Raw genomic sequence first — 25,310 nt, forward strand, 5'->3', positions numbered from 1 at the left:
ACATCACACGTTCCCTGACAGAGTAAATTATAAAGTCTGTTTAACTTCTGCCCTTTCCTTTTTTTTCTGCTTCTCTCTCAGACCAATCATCCAGGCCGGTGGTCAGGACTCGGCAACAGCAGCAGCACCAGTCTGGCCCCAAGGGAGCGAAGGGTGGTGCGGGGTGCACTCGTAGGGGACCTCTCTAACCAGCACTTCCCCCAACACTATCCACCTCTGCATAGCCGGCCTTCTGCTTCTGAGCGGCACACTGCCAGGGAGGAGCGCCATCACCAGGGGGTCTTGGCACAGTCGGTGGCCCGTAACCCTGTTCTAAACCTGGCTCCAGGCTCCTCCAACCTGTCCTCTGCCACTTCTGCAGCGTCAGCCCAAAGCTCGTCTACCACACCGGCCCAGCTCCAAGTTTCACACCCGGGCCTCAGTCAGAATCAATGCCCAGTGTCCAATTCGGTGGCTGGTACTCATTCTCCAGTTACATCACTGTCCTCCAAGCTACTGGAGGGGGTATCCTCTTCTTCTGCAGAGTCCTTAACTCCAGGAGGAGGAGGAGGAGCAAGTCTGCCAGGTGGAGTGAGGAGAGGAGGAGGAGCAGGAGGAGGAGGAGATCACCATCCCCCCAGCCAGATCCCTCGTGCAGTTGGGGCCAGTGCTTCTTCAAGTCTCCACAGTCTGGTGAGCAGAGGGAGCCCCTCTGCTAGCATCTCTTCATCTGAGCAAGTCTCCCCTCCGCCTCCTACTCCTTCCTCCGCCTCCTCTTCTTCCTCCTCATCCTCCACGTTTACCGGCCGTTTGGGACAACCACCTCGAGGCCCGCTGTCTCTGCATAGCTACAGTCGCAAAAATGTCTTCCTCCAACATTCCCTACATACTGCCGAACTGCAAGCTCTGACACAGAGAGACAGTTGAGGGCACACAGTCACACGATTCCACCTATAAGCAGCCATATCATCAACCTAAGTGACAACATAGTGACTTAAAAGCAAAACTGCTGCTCCTTCAGTACGAGTTGTCCATGTTTCACTGCCTCAGTATCGCCCTGAATCATGAACCGTGCGCGCTTACAATCACATTTGTCTCTCTTTGCAATCCAGACGAGCCCTTTGCTGACATTTTGTTCATAAATTTGCTCTGATAAACAAACACTTAGCTACAAGTGCACACACACACACACACACACACACACACACACATCTAACTGTGAGTATGAAAAAGGCACTCACCCGTCTGTCAGACCTCCCACGTTGTGTCATGCTGACAGTTTAGATGTGCTTACGCCCACAGACACACAAAGTGCACACAAACTCACAACCTCAAATCCATGCACACATACGCAAATCTTGTCATGCACACATTAAAATACACACTCCCGACACAGAGACATCATCTGTGATATCTCCGCTTCACTATCTGCACATGTAACAGGGTGGTGAAAGCGAACAGAGATGAGATGTGTGCATTGTTGAGATTGTATTTTTTATCCATTTATCTAACCTTTTTTTTTAAATAGTGAAAACCATCTGCTGCTTAAGGAACTATGGGACTTGCCATGAATTGCGCTTCTAAGGATATATATATATATATTCTCACATTGCCAAATCCTGCATCAGATCAAATCCTCATTGCTTGACGTCCACTTAAGGTCCAGATTAAGGAACATGTTTAGACGAACAGATACGACCCTTTTACTGCATGCTTTCTAAGATTTATGAAACGATACAGGTGAGCATTTTGTACTGCAACAAAACCGGGATTGGGGCGACTTTTTAGTCTTTTCATAACAATTTCTTGGTGTGGAGATTGATGTCAGTGTTTAAAGAAGGGAATCATAAGAGACAGTTTGTATAGAAAGAAACGTCCCTCCTTCTGCTCACATAAATAATTAGATTTATTCTGTCCTTCAATCTGGACCACTGTTGTTTTTGTGCAAAATTACTTGCATTATATACAAGAATCAACATGTACCTACAATGTTAGATTAGTAGAGTGCAAAAGCTGAAGTGAAGGGTTTCATTTAAAAACGAGATCCCTGCGACATGAACAATATGACACCTATATAAAGTTTCGCAAAATCCCAGCGAGGTCTTCGAGCAGAGCACGGTTTCTCAATTTGGCACAAGCAGTTTGATGCATTTCTTCAAAAAATGAGGGGGAAAAAAAGGTGTCAGGTTTTGGAATGAAACCCTTCAAGTCTTCTTCAGGGCTGGGTATTAAACTTACTGGTGCTTTCTCAGTTTTTGGGATTCAGGAAGAAAAACTACGTCACTGATGGAATCAATCAGTCTGATTATTTTTTAGAGAAGCACATAATGAAACAAATGTAGTGTTGAAACGTATATACTTGATCAAGTAAAGAAAGGAAAGAAGCAAAAATCAGTTTTACAAACTCTCCCATTTGTCAGAAGCATGAGCACCGAGTTTTTCCTCTGATACCCAGCCCTCATATGTTAGCCTTGTTAGATCTTCCTGATCTCAGTTCTGTTGCTTACACTTTAAAGAACTGACCTAATGAGATGGCATTTTTGGTATAACGGCAGTTTAGCTGTTTTGAACAGTGGGACACACACATTTTGTTTTGAAATTGATATTAACTGAAACCTCCTTGACCTGCTGAATCATACATTATTCACAGTTTGGGGACAAGACATGTAACTTTTAATAAGTGATGAAACTTTTTACAACTACACTGCATAACGACCTGCTCCGTCTGCCGCTGGTGCATATATTTGCTCTGCCAGCAAGACTTATCAAACACTCCTGCCACTCCCGACAGGTTTGGAGTACACAAATATTCTAATGTTAGCCGGGCGGTGGGAGCCCGCACATCTGCCGAGTGCAGACGAGTAGTTCGCCGCTCCCAGCGTCTACAGATTTCAGAGAAGTTCATGACCTTGTCTGTTCCTGTCCCAGCACCAGGCTGTAGGGTAGTTGTATAAATCATGTGTGCGTTGTAATGTACACTTCATGAGTCAAGGGGCTGGTAGAGGTGAAGAAAAGCCTAAAGGATGGCAGCTCTGCTCCCAGCTATGGAAGCTACAACTCTCCTTCCTGTCTGTTTTTTTCTTCTCCTTTTTTTTTTTCCAACCTTCTACATATTTTCTTATTTTGTCATGTATGCAATCTGCTTATTCTCCTCCGTCCCTCTTGTGAAGCATGTGATCTGTAGCTGCTTTTATTTCTCTGTTCCTTTCATCCTCCTTGCCCCTCTGTCGCACCCCTGCTCTCTCCACTCTAGCTCGCTCCTCTAGCCCAGCTCGTATTGTCATACAGCGTGTCTGTTACAGACTCCGTTGCAGTGGCATTCAGTCCTGAGCTTTGGGACCCGCGGCGCTGCCGATTTTCATTCCAGTTTTCTAGTTGGGAAGTAATTTTACACATGGTAAATGCAATTAACTACCTGGTAGGATAGACAGGCGGCAGTAATATGACTCCTGAGGACTCGGGACTGAAAAACCGCAGCTGTAATGCGATCTAAACACTCCCTGCTCAGTTTGTTTACAGGTGGAGGGGAACAATGTTTTGTCGCTGGCTGACCTCTTAAGAAATTCTATTTACATCCCTCATCTATGCATGCATCATAATTTAGCTGATGGCATGTGAAACGTCTTAGGAGAGTGTTTAACCCCGTTTCCACTGCCCACTCAGGTGTTGTTTTTTCCACTGTGTTCGTACACAGCTGCACTCATTTCCACTGTGTTTGAATTTAAAACTTGCCACAGAGGTATGCTGCTGTTTAATGTCATTTGTCAATACCTGAAAACATAAGACAGCAGTTGAAATGTGGCATGGGCTGGTCTTATGTGAAGACATTTTCCCTTTTCAGATTAAATGAATAAACTGTTAGGAAACCAGAATCGGCAAAAGTGGTACCTCTAAATATCTCTTTCCTTTCACCTAGCAGCATGTTGTGGATTTAAGACACTACAAACATATGTTGTGGAGTAATTTATTGTTTTGTTTTGGGTATTTTTGCCTTATTTATTTGTTTATCACCATAGGAGCAGTTTAATAAGAAGTGTCTTGGCACTAATAAATAAAGATATTAGTGAAGATAATAACCACAACGGACATTACAGTAATAACAAAACTGTCCTTGTTAGAATTTTATTGAATTAAAGAGTTTTTATGCTGTCCTAGCTCTTCAATGTGCTTATTGTATTTAAGTCATGTTTTGTTTTTTTCTTTTTGAATGAATAAATTGTATATAGATTTGTCATGAACGGTTTGTGTTCTCATATGATCACTATTGATAACAGGGGTCAAATGTGTTGTTTGCTTTCACACAGAAGATTAAAATATAACAAAAACTGGATTTGTTTTGTTTTTACATTACCGAGAGGTAATTAGAGGTTACTGTTCGTTACACGCCAGAAAGCAAATGTGACAGTTTTAATAAGTGTGAAGGTCATTCTACTTTCTCTCTCCCTGCTTCAGCCTTTTGCTCCAGAAAGTGAACGATGATAATCTGTTAAAACTGCTTTTTCCTCTTCAGGTTCACATGTATGTCTTAAGTGTACAAAACTCTCGGGTAGACTCGTGCTGTGAATCCCTGACCAGTTAGTCCACCAGTTTATTAGAAATAATCCACCCACACGGATGTGGAAGAAGAAAAAGAAACTCTTCAGAGTTTGCTTGATCCTTCTTTAAAGTTTAGGAATTTTATCTCTTTGACAGGAACTTCTTTTAAAGGACTAACTGGTGGTCAGTATGCTTTGCTGTATATGTTTACCCAAAGTATTTTTCTTCCCCCCCACCCTCACATTTCTTTCTTCATATGAGAACTATTTTTTGTCCACTGTGTCCTTATTGTTAATATTTAATATAATTAAAATTGCCGAGAAAAAAAATGGTGGAATCTGTTACTGTTTTATGTTTTCATTCCATTTTCTATTATCAGTGGTGCAAAGTCAGTTGTATCTGAAGAAAGGCTGGGATGCACTTGAGCTGTGAGAATGAGTGATGGATTCTGCTTCCATTAAAAAGTGCATCTCAATAAAGCAATAAATCTCAGGGACCTGGGTTCCCTGTCTCAGGCTGGGTAGACTGTGCTGCACAAATCTCTAAAGAAAAGAATGAATAAAATCAAAGACTGAAAGTAGAACATACAACAAAGCAATGAATAAAGAATCTTAGGGGCCATCGCTCGCCAAGATTGACTGAGGAAAAACTTTTCCAGCAACAACATTTGAGTGGACTTTTAAAGAGTTGTGCACGGCAGTGGGTGCAGACAGAAGTAATTCTACCTCATTTGACATCAGCCTCCAACCTATTGGAGTAAGTTTTCATTTGACAGTGACCGTAAAGTATGGAAGTGTTTAGAAAATCAATTACATTAGCACAAGTTTGTCTGCGTGTGTGTGTGTGGTTTTTTTGGGGGGGGGGGGGGGGGGGGAATGTAGGCTTTTACTGTTTACCCCTTAGGGAGGACCTGTGCACGCTCCTCATTTCTGGACTCACTCAATTAGTGTTGGTAATGTTATGACTGGTTGAGGAGTATATACACACACACACAGAAGACAGCAGTTCTGATACTAACTTGCTGTAATTGATAGGACAGGAGGTCAGCACATCAGTAAACAGGCTCTGATTAACAGAGCTTTGAAGTCCAAAGAGCTCACATAATTGACAGGATGTGTATCTGTGCGGCTGCTGCTGCTGCTGAATCCTCCGGAGGCTGTGAAATAAGCCTTTCTGGTGTTTGATATTCAGTTCAAAAAATTTAGATGACTGATCTTGCCGAAAAGCTGAAAATGAATCATCAGCTAATATTGACAACTGATAACCCCTTAAATATGTTTTGCTCGTTTTCTTAGCCATGTGCCAAAACACATAAATCTAAGACACTTGTATTCTGATTAATTATTCTTTGTGTGTGTGTGTGTGTGTGTGTGTGTGTGTGTGGTTTGTGGTGGTCAGTGCCGTTTCCTGACAGCAAGAATGTTCATTCCTGTTGGCGGGCAGCCTTTCTGTGTGGACTTCTCTCTTAGACTGCGTGGGTTTCTTTTAGGTACTCCACTTTCCTCCCACGTATGCATTTCAGTGTGCGGAAATGGGCTGTAGGTATGCATGTGGGCATGAATGGCTGTCTGTCTCTGTGTGTTGGCTCTGTAATGGACTGGTGATCTGTCCAGGCTGTAAACTGTCTGATGTAACACTAGTTGGATTAAGCTATTAGGAAAATATGGATTATAGTTGCATCAGACTTATTAACATGATTAACATAAGATGTAAAAGTAAAACTATGGTTCTTGACATTCTTGTTGACTTTTTCTCTTGAATATTTCTGCATTATTTGCACAAAAACATTAACGTATAACATGATAGATGGCTTATAAAGAGTAGTCTAATGTAACTGAATCTTAATCTCTGGTAAATGTGTCTTTTTTAAACATTTAAATGACTTCCATTCCTATGGGGTGCCATTTGTAAAGTGAAACATGCTGAAATTAACTGCAAATTTTTTCACATTTAGCTCAAAACCTTACAAAAACATGTTTTTTCGAGTCATTTTTTACAACATTTAAAACACAATGTTAAATATTAAATCTAAATGTTAAATGTTAAATCTAAACATTATATTTAAATCTAAATGTTAAATGTTAAATCTAAACATTATATTTAAATCTAAATGTTAAATGTTAAATCTAAATATTATATTTAAATCTAAATGTTAAATGTTATATCTAAATGTTACAGGAAACTAAATATTTAGCTTAACATTTAACATTTAGATTTAAATATAATATTTAGATTTAACATTTAGATTTAACATTTAACATTAACATTTAAAATTGTGTTTTAAATATGAAAAGTTACAAATATTTTACCAGATGTTGTGAAAAAATGACTCGAAAAAACATGTTTTTGTAAGGTTTTGAGCTAAATGTGGAAAAATGTTGCCGTTTGTTTCAGCATGTTTCACTTTACAAACGGCGCCCCATACATTCCATCCTTCCATCCATCCATTTTCTTCTATTTATCCAGTTCAGGGTCACAGGGTGGTTCGAGCTTATCCCAAGCTATCATAGGGCAAAGGTTTTTCATGAATTCATTTATTCATTCACTCACTACATCCTCTCAACTCCACATACATGAAAGTCTCTAGACTGCTGACCCTTTTACAAACAAGCTCCCTCTGAAAGTATCTGTGGGATGTTTTGGACAGTGTCACCTGTAGGATCTGGGCCCTACATATCCAGGGTATAATTCAATTATATGGATTCACTTACCCTAAAAGTGGGGATCACAAAAAAGGGTTATGAAGTAAACCAGGGTTTCTTCTGCACATCGGTATCTTCTGACCAATTTAATTGGAGCAAGAAGTCGCGTCCGGCATGAGTAACGGACAGAACAATTACATTCTCTTCCACTAGAGGGCGATACAACCTATTGCTCCAATGAAATGTATTGCTAACTGCCAGTAAAACAGAAGAAGACGAAGAAGAATTTATCTCGTCATGCTGCCAGTGAAACAACGCAGCGCGAAATAGTAATAGATTTTTTTGTAAGTAGTCAGTCTGACCTGGGTCCTGGAGAAAATGTCGAGCCAGATGAAAGCCTTATCATGAGTAGTAGTCAGTAGAAAGCAAAAAAGGTATACTGGGGACAAATCCAGCCAATTCCCCTCTGCCTGGTGCACAGGGAAAAATGATCAATATGCTTTTAGTGACATTTTTGTTTGGTGGTGTGCCATGTGATTTTTCTAATGTGAAATATGTGCCGTGGCCCCAAAAGGTTGGAAAACACTGGGTTAGAGTACCAATCAGGTGACATCAGATAATCTTCACTGGTGTGAGGAATCTTCTAGGAATGGTGACGCTATTTTCTGGAGAATTTATTGGTGAGTAGGCTGTCATTTTTACCTGTTGATTGCTAATCTAAAATGTAATATATGGCAATATACTGCCTGTTTATACTTTTTTCCCTTCTGTTTATACTTTGCAACACAGAAAAGCCAGGATTAAACTTGAACTTATGTGGATAATATAAAATCCTGCTTCAAAGCACAGACTTACCAAGCCAAAGAGACACATTAAATACCAACCAAGATTAATAAAAATAAAATAATGATTATCTGATCTGACCAATCTTACCATACTGATCTTATGTTGTTTTGAAGCTATCGGTTTGGGGAAAGCACACGTTTGGGGTTTTTTTTTGGGGGGGGGGTTCTTTTAAAGTTAAATATGCACCCACACCACTGTCTTACACAGTCTTATTTTAGTGTTCATATTAATTATGGTATTCATCTGTTCTGTGTTTTGTGTATGTCTCTGTTTAACTGGAGCAAACAACTGTGAGATGAGGTTAAAAGCTTGGGAAAATGCTATTAAGCAGATTTTGAGTTAAGATGTTTAGAATTTAAGCAGTTTAAATGTAAATCAATAATCTTTAGTTCCAGCTGTCTAAAGTGCACTGGAAACTGTGAATGAAATCAAATACAGGATAATAATCTGTGCAAAAGCACACAGCAGCTGGTGAAACTAAAAAATAAATAAATAAATGACTGGCCTGCATTACGTGCATTGATGGCCTGCAGGTAACCAAGAATCTCCTTTTTCTTTGCAATTATAATACACTTAAAGCACAGTGTGTGCACACGTTGTACTGTCTTTACCAGTTCTTCTGGTAATTTTTAGTAGTTTTTCTTTTAGTACTGAAAACTTCTGTGCAGATGTACAGTCAATGTCATGCCATGTGATCAAAATTCCTCACACCTTATTGTAGGTAATGACCACTGAAGGGTGTGGACATACTTCAGACCAGGAGCATATGGTTTTAAACCCACACACAAGTCAGACTCTCAAGTGAAAAAGAACTTGGGACAGCCCAGCACTCACACCAAGAAGATTCTGGGTGATACTTCTGCTTCATCCCATAGATCGAAGACGTTACATTACGTTATTCTTGATTCTAAATTGGTATTAGGTGTGAGTGTGAATGGTTTTCTATGTATTAGCCCTGCAACAGATTGCTGATCTGTCCAGGGTGTACCCCTGAACGCTGGGACAGGCTCCAGCCCCCCTTGTGATCCTGAACTGAACAAACAGTTAAGAAGATGAATGGAAAAGCAACAAGGATACACGCACAGGCGGCTAAACTAATCCTGCAGTTTTATTCACTGTTGCCTCCCACTTCACAAACCTGTGAGTCGCTGATCAGGACTCACGAAAACAACTTTCCAGGCCGTCACACTTTATCCACCAGTCAAAACAAAAAGAAACAATATCAGCCCAACTTGTAAGAGACAAAAGAGTTTAGTGGTTGCCAAGAACACAATGCACCCATGCTTTTATGAAATTAGGCCAGGAACAAACTGATCTGACTGACAGAACTGCTGGGAAGCCTGGAAAAATATAAACCTCCATTAGGCCATATTTAAAAAACAAAACAAACAAAAAAGCCACTGCAGACTTTTCCACCCAGAGGATATCTACCAGGTATATTTAGCTATTAACCCACATGACACAAATCAATTAAAGTAGCATATCTTAAAGATATAAAGCCTACTTTATAAACGTATAGCTTCAGGCAAAACTACATTATTGTATTTAGCATTCCTTTAGGCTGCAATAATGCTGTGCAGAATGTTAGACTAATGTTTGGCCAGGGTATGTCGTTCATTTCACACATTAGAAAAATCTCTGCAGCTCCTTTTTTCATATGTGCCAAAATTAGGAACATAGTATCTAAAAAAAAAAATTAAGTGGGGTTGGAGGTTGGGACAGGCTTAGGGCGCCAGGAGAACCCCTAGAGACGTTATCCCTGGAGGGCTCAACCCGGGGGGTTGTGGTCATAACCTGGTTAGTGGCTCTGGTCGCTCTTAGAGGGTGTTCTCCTCGTGGCTGCGTGCAGCGGGGCTGGGGGATGGTCTGTACTGGCAGACGTAGGTTACTGGCCTGGTAGCCTGGCTGCCCCTGAGTGGATCCGGGGCAGGCGTGGGGGGTTGGGGTTCAGGGGTGCTTCGTCTCCGTGATGGGGCTCTGGCTGGGCCTTGGGGGCTTCGGTCCTCGTCGGTGTGTCACCGAGGTTGTGGGCGGGTGGGTGCACGGGGGCTCAGCCCTGGCACAGGGGGCCTCTGGTGCATCGGCCTAACTGGGGGGCTCTTCAACTGGCAGGGAGGTTGTTCCATCCTTGCAGAAGTCCACTCTGCAGGTGGGGGAGAGACATAGGAGAGGTGGAGAATAAACCTAACCTGGGTGTCTATTGTCTTGTGTAGTCTGGAGATGATTGAATGTTGGGGTGGGTACAGTTTCCTCTGCGGTGGGGTAGGGTGGGCTTCCCCAGGTCCTGTGGGGCTTGGCGGTGCTGCTGCCGTAGGCCCCGGTCTGGATGGGCCTGGGCTCCCTTGCCTTGGTGGGTACCAGAGGACGGGGGTGCCTACTGGGGTCAGCGGGGGAGCTGGCCCTAAGGAGGGGCATCTTGCCCCTCCCTTCTTTTCCTCCCCATCCCCGGCTGCCTCCCTCTTCCCGCTCCACCACACCCACCCACACAGGTAGGGCCTTGGGGTGCGGGTGTGTCACCAGGGTGCAGGGGAGGCATTCCCCCCCTCTGTCCCCTTCTGGCCACCTGTGCCTCAATTTTATTCCACAGCTTAGACATCCACATTATTCACACTCTCATAACACACACATACATATAGGGCCTTGAGGGTGACCACGTTAACGGCGTCCAGTGGACGGTCTGTGTTTTCAACCCTACCTCTGGCGCCGGTGCCCACCTCTCAATTTTAAATCCATGTAGACATTGAGGGTTCTCGGGAGGGGCCGTGCTAACACCTGCTGCTCTCTGGCAGCAGCACCATGCCCTCCCTTGTTTTAAATGCACTTTAGAACAACACGCAGCAACACTACACATGAGCGGGAGGAGGGAGGTATGGGGTCTTCACACACCCCCGTTCTCTACTAGCCATCGGGGCGGGGGACTGGGAGGAGGTGTTGGCTGTCCGATTGGCCTCCCTTCTGCTGCGGAGCCTGGGGCGGTCTGCTTGCCTCCACCCCGGGGGAAAGGGTCACATCTCTTGGGTCTGGGTGCCCCCTCTGGGGGCGAGGGTACCTGGACCCGGGGTATAGAGTATGTTTGGGGAGTATGATTGTGTGTACATGTCCATGTATGTCTATCCCTACGTTGGGTGAGTGCTGAGTGTTTGTATATGTGTGCATGAGGGTGGGAAAGCATGTTTGTGTCTGTGTGTGCCTGTTTGTCTGTGTCTATATGTCAGGTCGGGTCTTAGACTCTACCTCCCTGGGAACTCCCAGGCCCTCCAAAGTGTGGAGGCCAATCTCCCCTCACCACACTCCCTGCCGGTAACTGATGCCCTCAGGGGTTGGTGCATTGGTGGTTCTTGGTGTCCGGGGCTGGGCGCTCAGGTATGCACCAGCTCACTCCCGGTGGCTACTTGGCGGGGCCTGGTGCCTGTCGCTCGGTCAGGCCTCTTCCAGGGCAAAGGGGGCCCTTGGGCCTCCGGCCTCGGGGCCTGCAACTCGGTTCACTCTGGCACAGCTGGCTGCCGGCAGAGCCGGCGGGCACGCCGGTGCAGCCCCTCTGGCTTCTGCTCCGTGGCTACTGGGTGACCCCTCGTCTGGGGATCTCCTCAGCCCTTCCCAGGAGGGTGGCACGGATGGCCCTCCGGTGGTACTCCTTGGGCTCTCGCACTCTGGGGCCTCTGGATGTCTGGAGCCTGGATCTCCTCCATGCCTGCTTCATGCCCTGGGGGACGGGGCTATGGCCCTCCACACCCTCTAGCAGACCGTTACATGAGGAAACCTTTTGTATACAAGCGCGCTGATCCACACAGGTGTGCACACGGGTGTTCACTGTTCATAGACATAAACTACACCTTTCTTAGCTGCTACTTCAAAGCACATTGTGCGCTGTCTGTCCTGCGTGCTGCACAACAACATTCAATATTTAGTATTTACTGCTGTTCACACTTAGCTAGATTAACGTGATGGTGTTGTGTTTAGTATGTTGCTTTGTTTTTTTGTTTTTTTTTGCTTGTTTTCTCTTCTTTTTCTCTCAACAGGTGATCCAGGAGATTTTTTTTTTCTCTTTGTCTTTGTAAGTGCCCTTTCTCACTGTCCCTTTTCCCTTCTGTTTTTCTTTTCCTTCCTCTCTTTCTTTCTCCCTTTCCTATCCCCCAGTCATGTCTGTCCCATCTGTAACAACTGAAAATAAAGTAAATAATAACAACAAAGTTTGATCAAATGGACCAATACGGCAATGCCATGATGATCCATTTGGCAAAATAAATCCATTTGGTATCCTTGTTGGTCTTCAGACAACAATTCTGATGGCTAAAGAACCAAATGGGACAGGCAAAAAAAAAATTTATTTATTTATTTTTTTTAAGTGATTGTGATATAACTAGTCCATACTCCTTATTATGTGATTTTCTTTCACCTTACCGCCAGCCTAGCTGACCCTCCCTGAACCTTGTTCAGATGGAGGTCACTTCCTGTTAAAAGGAAGTTCGTCCTTCCTACTGTTGGCAATAGATCTGATGTGAGAAAGTCATCTAATAGGGACTTACAATGTTTGCTACGCAATAAAATGCCAGGAGTTAACCAAAATGGCATGTACAGGTAAACAAAACTGAATTCAACTAATTTCTGTTTGTGTACATATAATCTGCAGGTCTGCTACAGGTGTTCAAGTTTAGCTGGTGATTATATTATCTGGTGATGTCTGTTTATATTTTAAACCCATTGAAACAAACTCTTGATCAGGGGTGTCAAACATAAGGCCCGGAGGCCAAAATCAGCCCGCCAAATACTCTAATCTGGCCCACTGGACACAAATGACAAATGTGAAGGATATAAATTTTAGACTTTTACCTGAATTAAAAGGTTTTACAGTTTTTCTTACTGATAAAGACTGATTTTAAACATTTATTTCTTTGTAAATAAATAAATAAATATAATCCATATTTGATCTAATATATTCAGGCTCTATGTAATACTTTAATTTGTGTGTAATTAATCTTACATCAGCATGTCTTTTATATGGTTCTTTTCTTCTTCTTTTTTTTTTTACCTTCGACATATATATTCTAGTGTAAAGTGAACAAAGTGAACAGACCTGTCAAGGACTGAGGTTTTATCTTCGACATCAGCAATGAAACAAAAAAACATCAGAAGATGCCTGCTCTTTTGTTGGCTTTGTAGTCATCATATGTCCATCATACATCATACAGTAGTAGCATGTGCTCAGGAGTAGCATTTGATGTTAACTAGTCAAGTCTTTTGCATTTCTCAATATAACTTGACTTCTAGACAGATCAATAACAGCATTTGAAGCACTGCCAGACCACTCAGTCAGACTGTCGCTTCTAGCTGTTGGCTTAGTATGCTGTGACAGGCATGCTTCCCTTATGTCTGCAAGCCTGCAGTGAAAGGGTAAAAGAGGTGGGTGGTGTTTGTGTATGTGTTGGTATATATGTGTGTGACTCAGACTGCTCTCAATTATTTGCTACTTGAATCGGTTTTATTTTTTCTGGCTGAACTTATTTGGATTCTAACCACTGCCACTGTGACACGCGACTATTGATGCCTGTAGTTGTGACAGAGAGCGTGTGTGTATTGCAGTCGTCTCACTCTGTCACTCTGCCATTTGTCAGAATCAGTGGGGATGTGTTGGATCCATTTAGCTTTGTCCCCCATCTGTCTCTTGCTCGCTCTTCTGCTCCTTCTTCCTCCATCTTGTCTGTGTGCAACAGTCCCTCTCTCTCTCTTTTTGTCTGTCTGAGCAAATAACTCGGGTTGTCCCCCAAAACTGTCTAAAGCAAACTTTATTATTGTATTTCGTGGCCAAAAGACTTTTAGACTTGAGACACAAAGGCACTGAGACATGCACTGACTGCAGCATGCAGCCAGTCACATTTGGTGTTCAGTCACAACCTTCTTCCCCGAAGTTACAGAGATTATGCACACATACACGTGTGTGCGTACAAAACAACACATCCTTCCAGCCCCCTTATTTTCAAATCAAGCTTATTTCTTGTCTAGTTTGCTGCCCATAAATTAGAGAACTAAAATCAGACACAGTTCACACCAATGCACAGTACTGTAGGTGAGTCTTAAAAAAAAGAAAAGGAAAAAAAGGCTCACAGAGATTAATCATACACTATAAATACACAGCATTTAGAACCATTCATTTACACATACTCTGTCTGTCTATCTGTCTAACTATCTATCTATATATATAATATAAAAAAAAAAACTCACAGTGAACATTCACTGAATGTCATGTCCTTAAGAAATTGAGAGAAAAATGCAGCAAAAACCTGTCACACAACCTGAGAGATGCATCTGAACCATCTACTGTCCACTGAAGCCTCATCAGAAATGCTCTCAGTGGAAGGGTGGCTGTCAAGAAGCCATTCTTCACTGAGGTATGCCAAATTACACAAGAACTGGACTGAAGCTCAGTGGCAACAGATTTTATGGAGTGATGAATCCAAATTTGAGATTTTTGGTTCAAATTGTTGTGAGTATGTACGGAGGACGTCGGGAGAGAGGTACAACACTGAGTGCCTACAGCCATCTGCAAAGCACACTGGAGACTCCAGCGTGCTGTCATGGTTTGGAGTGGTGTTGAGGATCTTGTCATAATTCATGGAGTTATGAACACAGAAAAGCACAGTCAGATTTTGATCCAACATGAAATACCATCTGGAAAGTTTCTCCTTGTTAATGGCTTAATTTTTTAGCATGACAATGATTTCAAGCACACCATCAATACAGTAAAAGCATGATGATATAAAAACACACAATGGAACCCCAAGCGTTATTGAACCAGTGTGCGATAACCTTGGCGTTAAAACAGAACAAAAGGCAGCCATCATCCAAAGAAGAGCCTTAAATGTCCTTCAAGAAGCCTGGATAACTATTCCTGAAGCCTCCATTTGTCTTATTCATTTAGGGTTTAGTTTTCTTGGCACGGAGGTTTAGTTTGCTTTCAAACTAAAATATTGATAAAGAACTACTTTATATATCTGCTGTAGCTGTGTCCTAGTCCATTTAGATTAGAGGAGAAAAAACCCCCAAAAGAATTTAACAATGAGCTTAATAATTTTCAAAATCACTTTATCTTTTTCCCTTTTTTAAGCTTTGGCTCACAATTTGTTTTGCTTAAAAGTTTGCTCACTGGCCATTTGGTCGTAGAGAGCTGCCTTTTTTCTGTCAGTCACAAACGGGAGGAGATGCCCATCTGTAAGCTCTTGGCTAAGTTTTCTGAGCCAAGACGAAGATGAAGTGTGAATGATTATTTTGTCCTTAACGTGCCTATTGTGGAGCTGGATGATTGCAGTCCACATGAGTAATCTTGGCTGTTTTACACGTGCAAGCCACAGCGATCCATCAGTCTTGCGAGACAAAAGTGTGCTACACTGAGCCAAGATCTCACTGATGTTCAAGACATATGATTCATAGACAGACATCTAAATATAATGGTGATTATTGGAACAGTTTCCCCATCATTTCAGTCATTATTGGCCATATAAAAATTACCATGCAGTGCATAAAGGAAAAGTGTTTTTCAGAGTTTTCTACAGAAATCATTCCTTCTGCATCCAGTGGGAACACATGCAGAGGAGCTTTTACAGAGTTGTGTAGTAATTTGGAAGCTTTTCTTTTCCTTTTTTTCTCATTTTTTTTTCCCTTTTTTTTGCTTTCTCGCCATCACTTACTTTTGTGCTACCAGCAGAATATTTTCCTTACCATCTTCATGGTCAAATTAGTTTTGCTTTTGGTTTCATTTTATGACAAATTAATTTAAACATCCCTACTCTACATCTAATGACAGTGGGTAATGGGCAAAATTAATGTTACAAATCTTGTCTCTGCTTATAATTTCCAGAGAAACATTGATTAAAGAGCTTCTTTCCATCCATTTGAATATCAATGAAATTCCTCAGGAGGTGTCCTTGAAGCACAGGCAGATGCCCAAACCCCCTTAACTGGCTCCTTTTGATGTGGAGGACTAGTGGGTCTGCTCAGTTACTCCACCCACTGGAGCAACCTGCTGCTTGTATCTGTGATCTTATTCTTTCAGAGCCACAGGTGAGTTTAGGAGCACTGATAAATTAACAGCGTTGATTTAGAGCTCATCTCTCTTCAGCACAATGAATTGGTGCAGCAGAAACTGCACAAATCTATCTGTCAATCTCCAGCTTTACTCTCCTCTCACTTGTGAACAGGAAACTAGCATACTTGAACTCCTCCACTCAAGGCAACAACTCATCCCTAACCTGGAGCACACAGCCCACCCTTTTCTCCTGCTGACAACTGGAAACTCCAAACTCTGAGGTGTTAATTCTCCCTCCTTACTGCTTCACACTTGGCTGCAAACTGCCTCAATGTGAGCTGGAGCTCATTACTCAATGAAGCCAGCAGCACTGCATTGTCCATAAAAAGCTGAGATAAGATCCTGAGACCACTGAACCCTCCACAATTCGCCCTTTACGGTTCACTCTCCATCCTTTTGGTTGCTCCTAAAAGATTTTGAACCAATTCGGTGACAATGGGCAGTCCTTGTAGTCCTCGCAAATCTAAGATCCACAGCTAATGATTATTACTTATTTAAATATTACTTATTTAATATTATTAACCAAGAATTCACTACAGTTTTATGGATCAAAAAGCCCTGAAGGATGTGACTGAATACCTCCTCTTAGTCCACAAAAACATGTGTTGCACAGTAGCATTTGTTTTTGCAGAACAGAGAGTGAGTGAGTAGAACACCAGTGGAAGTGGAACCAATGTCCCTTCTGGTAATAATGACATTGTTGTAATTTTATGGTTTCTGCCCCCGGCTATTGTTGTCCAGGCACACAGCACCACTGCCTCAAGAATCTTTGCTGGGTTGTGGCTCAAATGTTGAGATGAGTGAAAATGTTGGGTCGACTCAGTTCAATGAATGCAATTGTAATAGTCCTGAAACCGTGTTGAATACTGTTTAAAACTGTTATCTATCCTCCTTTCCTCAGTTACGTACAGTGATTGTTGTTGCATAATCTACTCTCCAGATAGTTTGGGAATGGATTCACATGCAGTGGGTTTGTTTTTTTGTTTTTTTTAAGCTTCTAGTGGAGAGCCTCACCAAAAGCAACTGGAGGTTTCAGATTCAGTTCCCCACACAGCCATTTCTAGAAGACCTTAACCTACCCAGTAGGAGTCAGTGGTTCAGTGACAAGGACACGATCCCTTATTGGCTGCTCACACTAGAACACTGCCAGTTTCTGTTTGTTGGACCACAGGACCAAGCTGAAGGCACAGATGTTGGGAAATGAACCCTGAACTCAAGTCTGCAGAGAATTTTGCTCCTGGGTCACTCGAGGTTCCCTACACAAATCTGTATCTCATACATACAGCACATAAACTCACTTGTACAACTACACAAATAGTACACAGGTTTGTAGACATCGGAAAATATATGTAAACTGCTGGAGGCCTTTATGCCTTGCTTAAGGGCACATGGAAGCTCAGCAATCCTTCACCAGCCTGAACGCTCAGTTTAGGGCATGTGCTGGCTTGCATCGTCCTCTAATCATGATTCACATTCACAGGGCCTGTCAGCCTGCAGTGTATTTCTCTGAAATCCCTCTCTGGTCCTGCGTGTGAAGCCAGAGATTTTTCTGATATGGCTCGACTTCATAACACAGAGGCATCGTTTGACTCTCCACTACGCCGCTGTCTTCCCAAATAAAAATGAGCAGATAGTCGATTTCAGCTGACATTTTTAGAATGGCTTTTTTGTGTTTGAACTAGGCAGTTGGCGTAACAGTTGGCTTAGCTTTATGCGAGCATACTCATCGGGGCTCATGTTGCCCACTCAGTGTCTCTCCGCTTTTCTGCTACCTGACTACCATGTGTACAACACAAGACGAATTTAGCCTGGGCTTTTACTGGAAGCAGATTGTATGGTATCATACTGGCGATACTGTTTGCCACTGATGACTCTTCAAGTGAGCCCACTCAGCATCTCTGCTCTTTTCCTCCTCCACCGAGACACAAAATATCAAATATGAAGGGCCTTTTTGGCTTGTAAGAGGAAATTCACTGAGATTAATTTTTCTACTATTCTCTTTTAATTTCTTCCACTTTCCCTCTCCTCCTTCAGCCACACGGATCTCTATTGCTTCATTTAGCATCATGTGATTGTGTGTTGTTTGGTTTCCATCTGCAGGAACTTTATGTAAGCAGCCAAAGAAAGAAGACGCAATGGGAACTTTATATATGAAATAACAATCTAGATGAAACTCAAGCTTTCTTGGTCTCTTTCCCAGCTGTAGCCATAACTTGAAAAAAGTCATAATCCCCCACTCATCAAGAAGACTTCATTGTAAATGTCACCTTTCAACAGATACAGTCATTACTCACCACTGCAGTCTTCTGACCATTTTAGCTTCTGAAATAAATTTAATTACCAGATAATTGATCAGTTGAATCTTCTAAGAAAGTTCCTGCTATCCTATTTTCTCTGTGTTATCCTGACACCTTTGCGCTTCTTACCTATGATCATCAAACTCTTCTGAATCTCCAGCCATTGACTCACCAAACGCCTGGTTTCAAGTGGCAATCAGGGAACTTTTTCTCAACTCCGACGGATATCTCTGATCATTTACGCCACTTTCCAGCTACCATTCCACCTAGGAAACGTCATAGGAGACGGGGTAAACGGAGCGGTATTCGTGTTCACCTCAAGGCTTACTTAAACTCACTTGATGCGACCAGCTACCACATATTTGTAAATACTCTATCTTCTTCTCATGCTCTCGGGGGCCGCTTCTGCTATAGATTGCCCTGCCATCGCTGGATAAGTCCTGTTGGACGCTATGCTCACCCAGACTCCCCGGCAGAGTGCCCACCTGTTCGGAGCTGGGTGCGGCTTTCCAGAGGTGGTGTGAACTACAGCAATCTTCGCCTGCTGAGATCTGTTCCAACTAGCAACAACCCGACTACACTTCGGATGGCTTTGCTAAATGTTAGATCGCTGGCAAACAAGACTTTTATTTTAAACGACTTTTTCGTCTCAACTGGGCTGGATTTTCTTTATCTGACGGAAACCTGGCTTCGTCCTGAGGAATCTTCTGCTTTTTCAGAACTTCTTCCCCCAGATTGTGCCTTTGCTAGCTCTCCTAGGATCTCTGGCAGAGGTGGAGGATTGGCTTTGATTTTTATTTGATTTCGATGCCGGGAACTACCACCCGTCTCTTTCACCAGCTTCGAGGTGCAGCTACTGGAACTGAACCGTGCTCCCCCAATTCTTTGTGCTGTGGTGTATCGACCTCCGAAATCTGTTAAGGATTTTATTTTTCAGTTTGCTGAACTACTAGGGAGCCTGTTTTTACGCTACGACCGTGTTTTAATTGTTGGTGATTTTAATATACATGTCTGTTGTGAGGCAAGCACACTAACAAAGGATTTCCTTGCCCTTATTGACACTTTTAATCTTACGCAATGGGTAAGTGAACCGACGCATTTTAAAAGGTCATTCGCTTGACCTAGTTTTGCCCTATGGTCTGGATATTTGTATAACGGATATCAAGGACTCTGGGATCTCTGATCATTCTGTGGTTATGTTTAATGTTATGTTACGACATATGGAGCTTAACTGCGAGGGTCCCTTACGCCAGATGCGCTCGATTAATTCTGAAACCATTACTAACTTCTCTACTCTTTTCGCCAACTCTGCGCTCCCCGACTCCGTCTGTCTTGTGGATTTATCGGCTGACGAGCTTACCAACCTTTTTAATTCCACATGTTCCTCTATTCTGGACACCGTGGCTCCACATAAGACTAAACGTACTAAGTCGTCATGCCAACCCTGGCTGAATGAAACTACCTGTGCTCTCAGGCGCGAATGCTGTCGTGCTGAGAGGAAGTGTAAAAAGGATAAAAGGCTCGTAGTGTCAGCAGAAATTCTCCATAATTGTTTGTCAAAATATCAGATCTGCCTACTTATCAGGTCTTATTTTGACCAATTGTCACAAGCACCACGCACTTTTTAAGATTTTTAACTCTGTGATTAATCCTTGTGCTACCGCACACAAGGAGGTTTCTCCGGCTCTGTGAAAGTTTTTTAAGGTATTTTATTGAAAAAATTACTACTTTAAGAGCCCCGTTTTTATCGGCAGTTCCACATCAAGTTCCAGCTTCTAAATGCTCTGCTGTCTTTCAGCAGTTTGAGCCTGTGACTCTTTCTGATGTAAAGGAAATAATTGACCACTTAACAATCTCCAATTCCCCACATGATATTCTCCCTGCCCGTATTTTTAAGGAAGCGTTGAATACTATTGGGCCTTGTATTTTATTAATTTTGAACGCATCATTGTCTTAGACCTAATCTCGACCCCAGTGTTCTTTCAAATTATAGACCGATTTCTAAGCTTCCCTTTAAGATCCTGGAAAAAGTGGTCTATAAACAACTTCAGACCTTCTTAGACTCCAATGGTATTTCTGAAAAATTCCAGTCGGGCTTCAAGCCTCGACATAGTACTGAGACAGCTTTGCTAATAGTTTTTAATGATCTCCTTTTAACCACAGACTCAGGTTGCTCTATGGTTCTAGTCTTACTGGATTTGACTTCTGCATTTGACACAGTAGATCATAACATTTTATTATCAAGGTTTGAGTAAGTAGTTGGCCTTAAGGGCACAGCCTTATCATGGTTTAAATCTTATCTTTCAGAGAGGTCATTCTCTATCACAATGGGGCAATACTCCTCCTCCTCTGCTCCTTTTCTCTGTGGTGTGCCCCAGGGGTCTGTTTTGGGCCCTATGCTATTCTCTCTGTACATGTTGCCCTTGGGATCTATTTTCCAAAGATATAATATTTCATTTCATGACATTCAAATTTATTTCCCTTTGGGTTTGAATATCAGAGATCCATTGCATACATTGTTTAACTGTCTTCTCGATGTGAGAACCTGGCTATCTCAAAACTCTCTAACCTTGAATGACAGTAAAACTGAAGTTATTGTCTTTGACAGCCATATTCCATTGAACCAACTAACTGTTACCCTTGGCCCACTTGCTAGCTACCTCTCCAACGTTGTAAGAGACCTTGGGGTACTCCTGGATAGCTCCTTCAAATTAGAGAAACAAGTATCTACTGTGGTTAAATCCAGCTTCTATCAGCTACGTCAAATTTCTAAAGCTAAGCCTTTCCTCTCCCCCAAGGACCTTGAAAAGTTTATTCATGCATTCATTACCTCTAGACTGGACTATTGTAACTCCCTCTATTTAGGCCTCCCTCACTCCTCTCTTCACCGATTGCAATTAGTACAGAACGCTGCTGCACGCCTTTTATCGGGTGCCAGAATGCATGATCATATGACTCCAGTTTTAGCCAAGTTACACTGGCTTCCTGTGAAATTTCGCATTGATTTTAAAATTCTTTTATTCACTTATAAAATCTTAAATAACACTGCCCCTAGCTATTTAACAGAACTTCTTCATTTGTATAATCCTATAAAACCACTAAGATCTTGTAACCAGATGCTTTTAATGCAACCTAAGTCTAGGTTGAAAACCAGAGGCGACCGTGCCTTTGCTATTGTAGCTCCTAGACTGTGGAACAACCTCCCTATTGCCATTCGCTCTTCTGAGACTGTTCAGTCTTTTAAATCTCGTTTAAAGACCCATCTTTTTACTCTGGCTTTGATGTAAGATAGTTTGATTATCATTTGGTTGGTTTCTATGTTTGTCTCGTCTTGCGTTGTATTTGTATTATTTTATTTATTTATTTATTTTAATTTGTGAAGCACTTTGATCAAAACTGTTGTTTTTAAATGTGCTATATAAATAAATTTTGATTTGATATATACACATACCCAATTTAAAGGTCATTTCACACTTCTAATTACTTTAAATTTCTGCAAATAGCTGACCAACCAACTAGTCTTGCCAGCTCAGATCCTATAAAAGATCTGCATTTGAGTTTTGGGCTTCCTCTTTACTGGCAAGACAAGATGGCTGCCACCGAGGTTTGAGCTGGGTAACTTACACCAAACAGTTTGCTTCTATCTTGGTGAATAGAGAAGGACTTGGTGCTTCCTAACACGCCATTATAGTTTATGTGGATTGTTGAATGCTGTATGCAGTGATACTGTCTGTAGATCTGTGACTGTCACAGTGGACACTTTAATGAAGTTAGCCTGCTAACATGAATGCAAGCTTAGACGATAGTAGGGTTAGGTTAGTTAGGACCCTATACTATGCTAGCTAGCTAACAAAGTGTGCTTATTTTACATTTTTTCATATGCATTATCCACTTTACTGCATTCACTGCACCTTTGTTTTTCTTTAGTAGATGGTTTGACTCAGAAAATGACCGTGTTGACATCATACAATTTGAATTAGCCAAAAATGATTTTAAGCTAATCTTAATTTCATACATTATGTAAAGTTGTCTTTTAAACCAATGTTAAGTTGTGGAGATGTGTCTAATGCTTAGTAGTGAGATTAAATATATGTAGGTGGGACAGATGGTGTTGTTTTTAATCGTGCCACCAGATGGCACTGCTCTTTTGGAGCTACGCCTGTTAACTAGGAATGCTAGGGAACAATGCAGAGACAGTCATGAAAGTATGTTTGTGTTGGTGTCACATTTATATGCTGGGATATTTCCAGGCAAGTTATCTTGTGGTAAATAATGGCATGTTTTGTACTAAATATTTCGTTGATAAGTATTAACGAGTGCTGAATTCACTCAGTGCTTGCGTTTTGTCCTTGAGTGCAGCTGTATTTATGTGTATGTTAACAGAAGTGTGGAGAACTGTTTGAGCCTCGGTTGTGAAAGAGGCCGACCTGACGGTTCCCAGGAAACCTGTGTAATCTTTTTTGACAACCTTGTGGACTAATTCACTGTATTTGTTTTGCAATGTTATTGTAACATAAAGAAGTACAATATTTTTTAGTATTATTAGCAATTTGATGTGTTTAATGTCGATTTAAACACCGTTTCTGGTTTCAGCATTGTTTCAATCATAGTTACGGTGCAAAAGTGATTGAAAACAAGTTCAGCGTTAATTCAGTGCAATCATTGAACTTGCATCAGTGTAGCTCAGTAATGTTCACGGCCTTTACATGTCTTTATGCAGTCCCTACATCCAGAAACGCTCCTGAAATTACAGTGGATGATGCACTGCGACATCCCCTCCTTGATTTGGATCAGGGCATTACTAAACTGTTGAATGGTCTGTGGCACAATTTGGCAATGTTGCAAGGATACATTATGTTCCAGAGGTTTTAAACTTTCATTCATGTCTGGGGAACATGATGCTCACTCAGTGGCATCAATGCCTTTGTTACCCAGGAAAGGCCTACACGTTCTTGACACGTGATGCTGGGTGTTTTCCTGCACCAGGGGGAACCCAGGGCTACTGCAACAGCATAAGATCTGACAGTGACAAGTATTTTGTTCCCGTACCTAACAGCAGTCAGACTACCATTGGCTAGAAAGTGGAGATCAGTGTGAAGCTCCAAGAACATGGAGACCAAGGACTGATTCATGATGGTTTATGCTTCTTAACTGGACAGATTAACTGACTTATACTAGGATGATCAGGTTTTACATTAGATTTTTTTTATCAGTATAGATGCTGCTGGATTAGATGACCCAGAGATACCTCAGAATTATGCCAGATAATGACAGGAAGAACCTGAAAAGAAATCTCTAACAGAATACCTTACAGATAGCATCTGCCCCTGATAAAATAGAAAACATTGTAAGTTAAATTTGTTGTGGTGCTAAAAAATGTGTGCAGTAGAAGTTGACAGCTGTTTAACAAGTGTGGTTGCAAGAATATCCACTCTAGTATTGTAAGGTAAAGAGCAGACAAAATTATACAAAGAAACCCAGCAATCAACAAGCCTATGAGAAAAACAAAACAAAACAGAAAACTCTCCTCTGTAACAAGAAGAAACCTCCAGCTGAACCACGGAGGGCGTCCATCTGCTGCAACCAGTTGGGGTGAAAATAAAGCGAATACAGGAAAGAACAACATAGAGAAACAACAAACAAGACCAAGAAATGGGAGTAAAATAGTGGAAAGCAAATTCAAGGTTCTTAGCACAACATAGCGGCATCTTCGTAACACCCTTGGGTAGCTATTTGTGCAGCTGTTTTGAAGCCCCTATTTAAATGAATAGGGAGTGACCCATAACTTTAATACATGTGCAAAGTGTTGTGACATTATTACTTTATTTATCCAGAGTACTGACAAGATCTACCCCCTCTGGACACTTCACTGGGTAGACCTTGGTAATGCAAGGTTGGAGCCCCTGCTGCTTCCAGCTGCCCTGATTCTTAATTTCATAGGTTCAACAAGGTGCTGGAAACACTCCTTAGAGATTTTGGTCTATATTGACATGATAGCATCACAGAGCTCCTGCAGATTGGTAAATTGGAAATCTATGATGCAATCTTCACCGCACTCCAAAATCTAATCAATCTATTAGATTGAGATGGAGTGACTGGGCTTATGACTGAGACCGTTTGAGCATAGGGAACTCATTGTCATGTTCAAGAAATCATTTCGAGATGAATTTTTGTGGTAATCTGGAAGATAGGTACATTGTGGTTGTAAAAGGATGGTGACATTATGCTATTAATATGACATGAGGCTTAGTTAGTAAAAACATCGCTGGTAGAGAACTGGTTAACTTTTACTTGAGTAAACAAGTTGTATCAGTACTTCAACTTTGACTGGAGTCTTTTTTTTTTTTTTATCTGTACTATTGGTACTTCCCACATCTAAAGCACATTACACCACCCGTTGTATATCCAGTCATATGAATGTCCTTATTTCATTATATATTCGTTAGTCAAAGCTAAAAAAACAACTAAAAATTACATTTGTTACATAGTTGTATTTCAAAATTTGGATGAACTTTGAATAACATTTCCATCATCAAATAATCTGGTTCTCCAAAATCGAGACCGGAAACTTTCACATGCTCCTGACTGAGCTTAAGTCCGTCATGATTTGTGCAGTGTATCTAAAAGGATTTTTATACATTTACACATTTATTCTGTATCCATTCCAAATGCCACTTTTGAGTTTATTCCCACTGAAAAATATGGTGGGAAAGTGAGAGACGCTCTCAGAATCTGAGAGATGAGGCAGTGTCGGTGACAGGAACATAGACAGGAGATGTGTTAGGAGATGATGGGTTGGGCATTTCCAGAAGAAAAAATATGATGGGGAAAGAAGAATATACTATATACCCTGGTAGAGAACTTCAAGGGGAAAAGTGATACGCCATGATTATGATGATGATGATGCGTAATGACTTGGCATCACGGATA

General features: G+C 41.8%; 1 protein-coding gene and 1 long non-coding RNA gene across 7 annotated transcripts in view; both read left to right on the plus strand.

Annotated features, from left to right (window-relative positions):
* Positions 1-4,844, plus strand: part of ccser1 (coiled-coil serine-rich protein 1) — a 125,491-nt gene extending 120,647 nt beyond the window's left edge. For 2 of the 4 annotated variants that reach the window (XM_005452088.4, XM_005452087.4), the window contains exon 11: positions 82-4,844. In XM_005452088.4, the coding sequence (XP_005452145.1) occupies positions 82-906 (825 nt within the window). In that variant the 3' untranslated portion in view covers positions 907-4,844. The remainder of the gene's footprint in view (positions 1-81) is intronic. The other 2 variants (XM_019365959.2, XM_005452091.4) reach the window with 2 other exon arrangements.
* A 2,599-nt stretch (positions 4,845-7,443) lies between these two features.
* LOC102082112 (uncharacterized) lies at positions 7,444-19,169 on the plus strand. Of its 3 annotated transcripts, none has more exons than XR_003222344.1 (5): positions 7,444-7,591; positions 7,732-7,837; positions 15,856-16,058; positions 16,196-16,304; positions 17,078-19,169. It is a non-coding gene; the product is annotated as an uncharacterized LOC102082112 (long non-coding RNA). The 3 variants fall into 3 exon arrangements; XR_002063889.2 differs by having other exon boundaries at positions 15,914-16,058; XR_002063890.2 differs by lacking the exons at positions 15,856-16,058; positions 16,196-16,304; positions 17,078-19,169 and adding an exon at positions 8,725-9,774.
* Positions 19,170-25,310: the final 6,141 nt, after the last annotated feature.

Source organism: Oreochromis niloticus, linkage group LG12, assembly GCF_001858045.2.
Source record: "Oreochromis niloticus isolate F11D_XX linkage group LG12, O_niloticus_UMD_NMBU, whole genome shotgun sequence".
NCBI classification, from domain to species: domain Eukaryota; kingdom Metazoa; phylum Chordata; class Actinopteri; order Cichliformes; family Cichlidae; genus Oreochromis; species Oreochromis niloticus.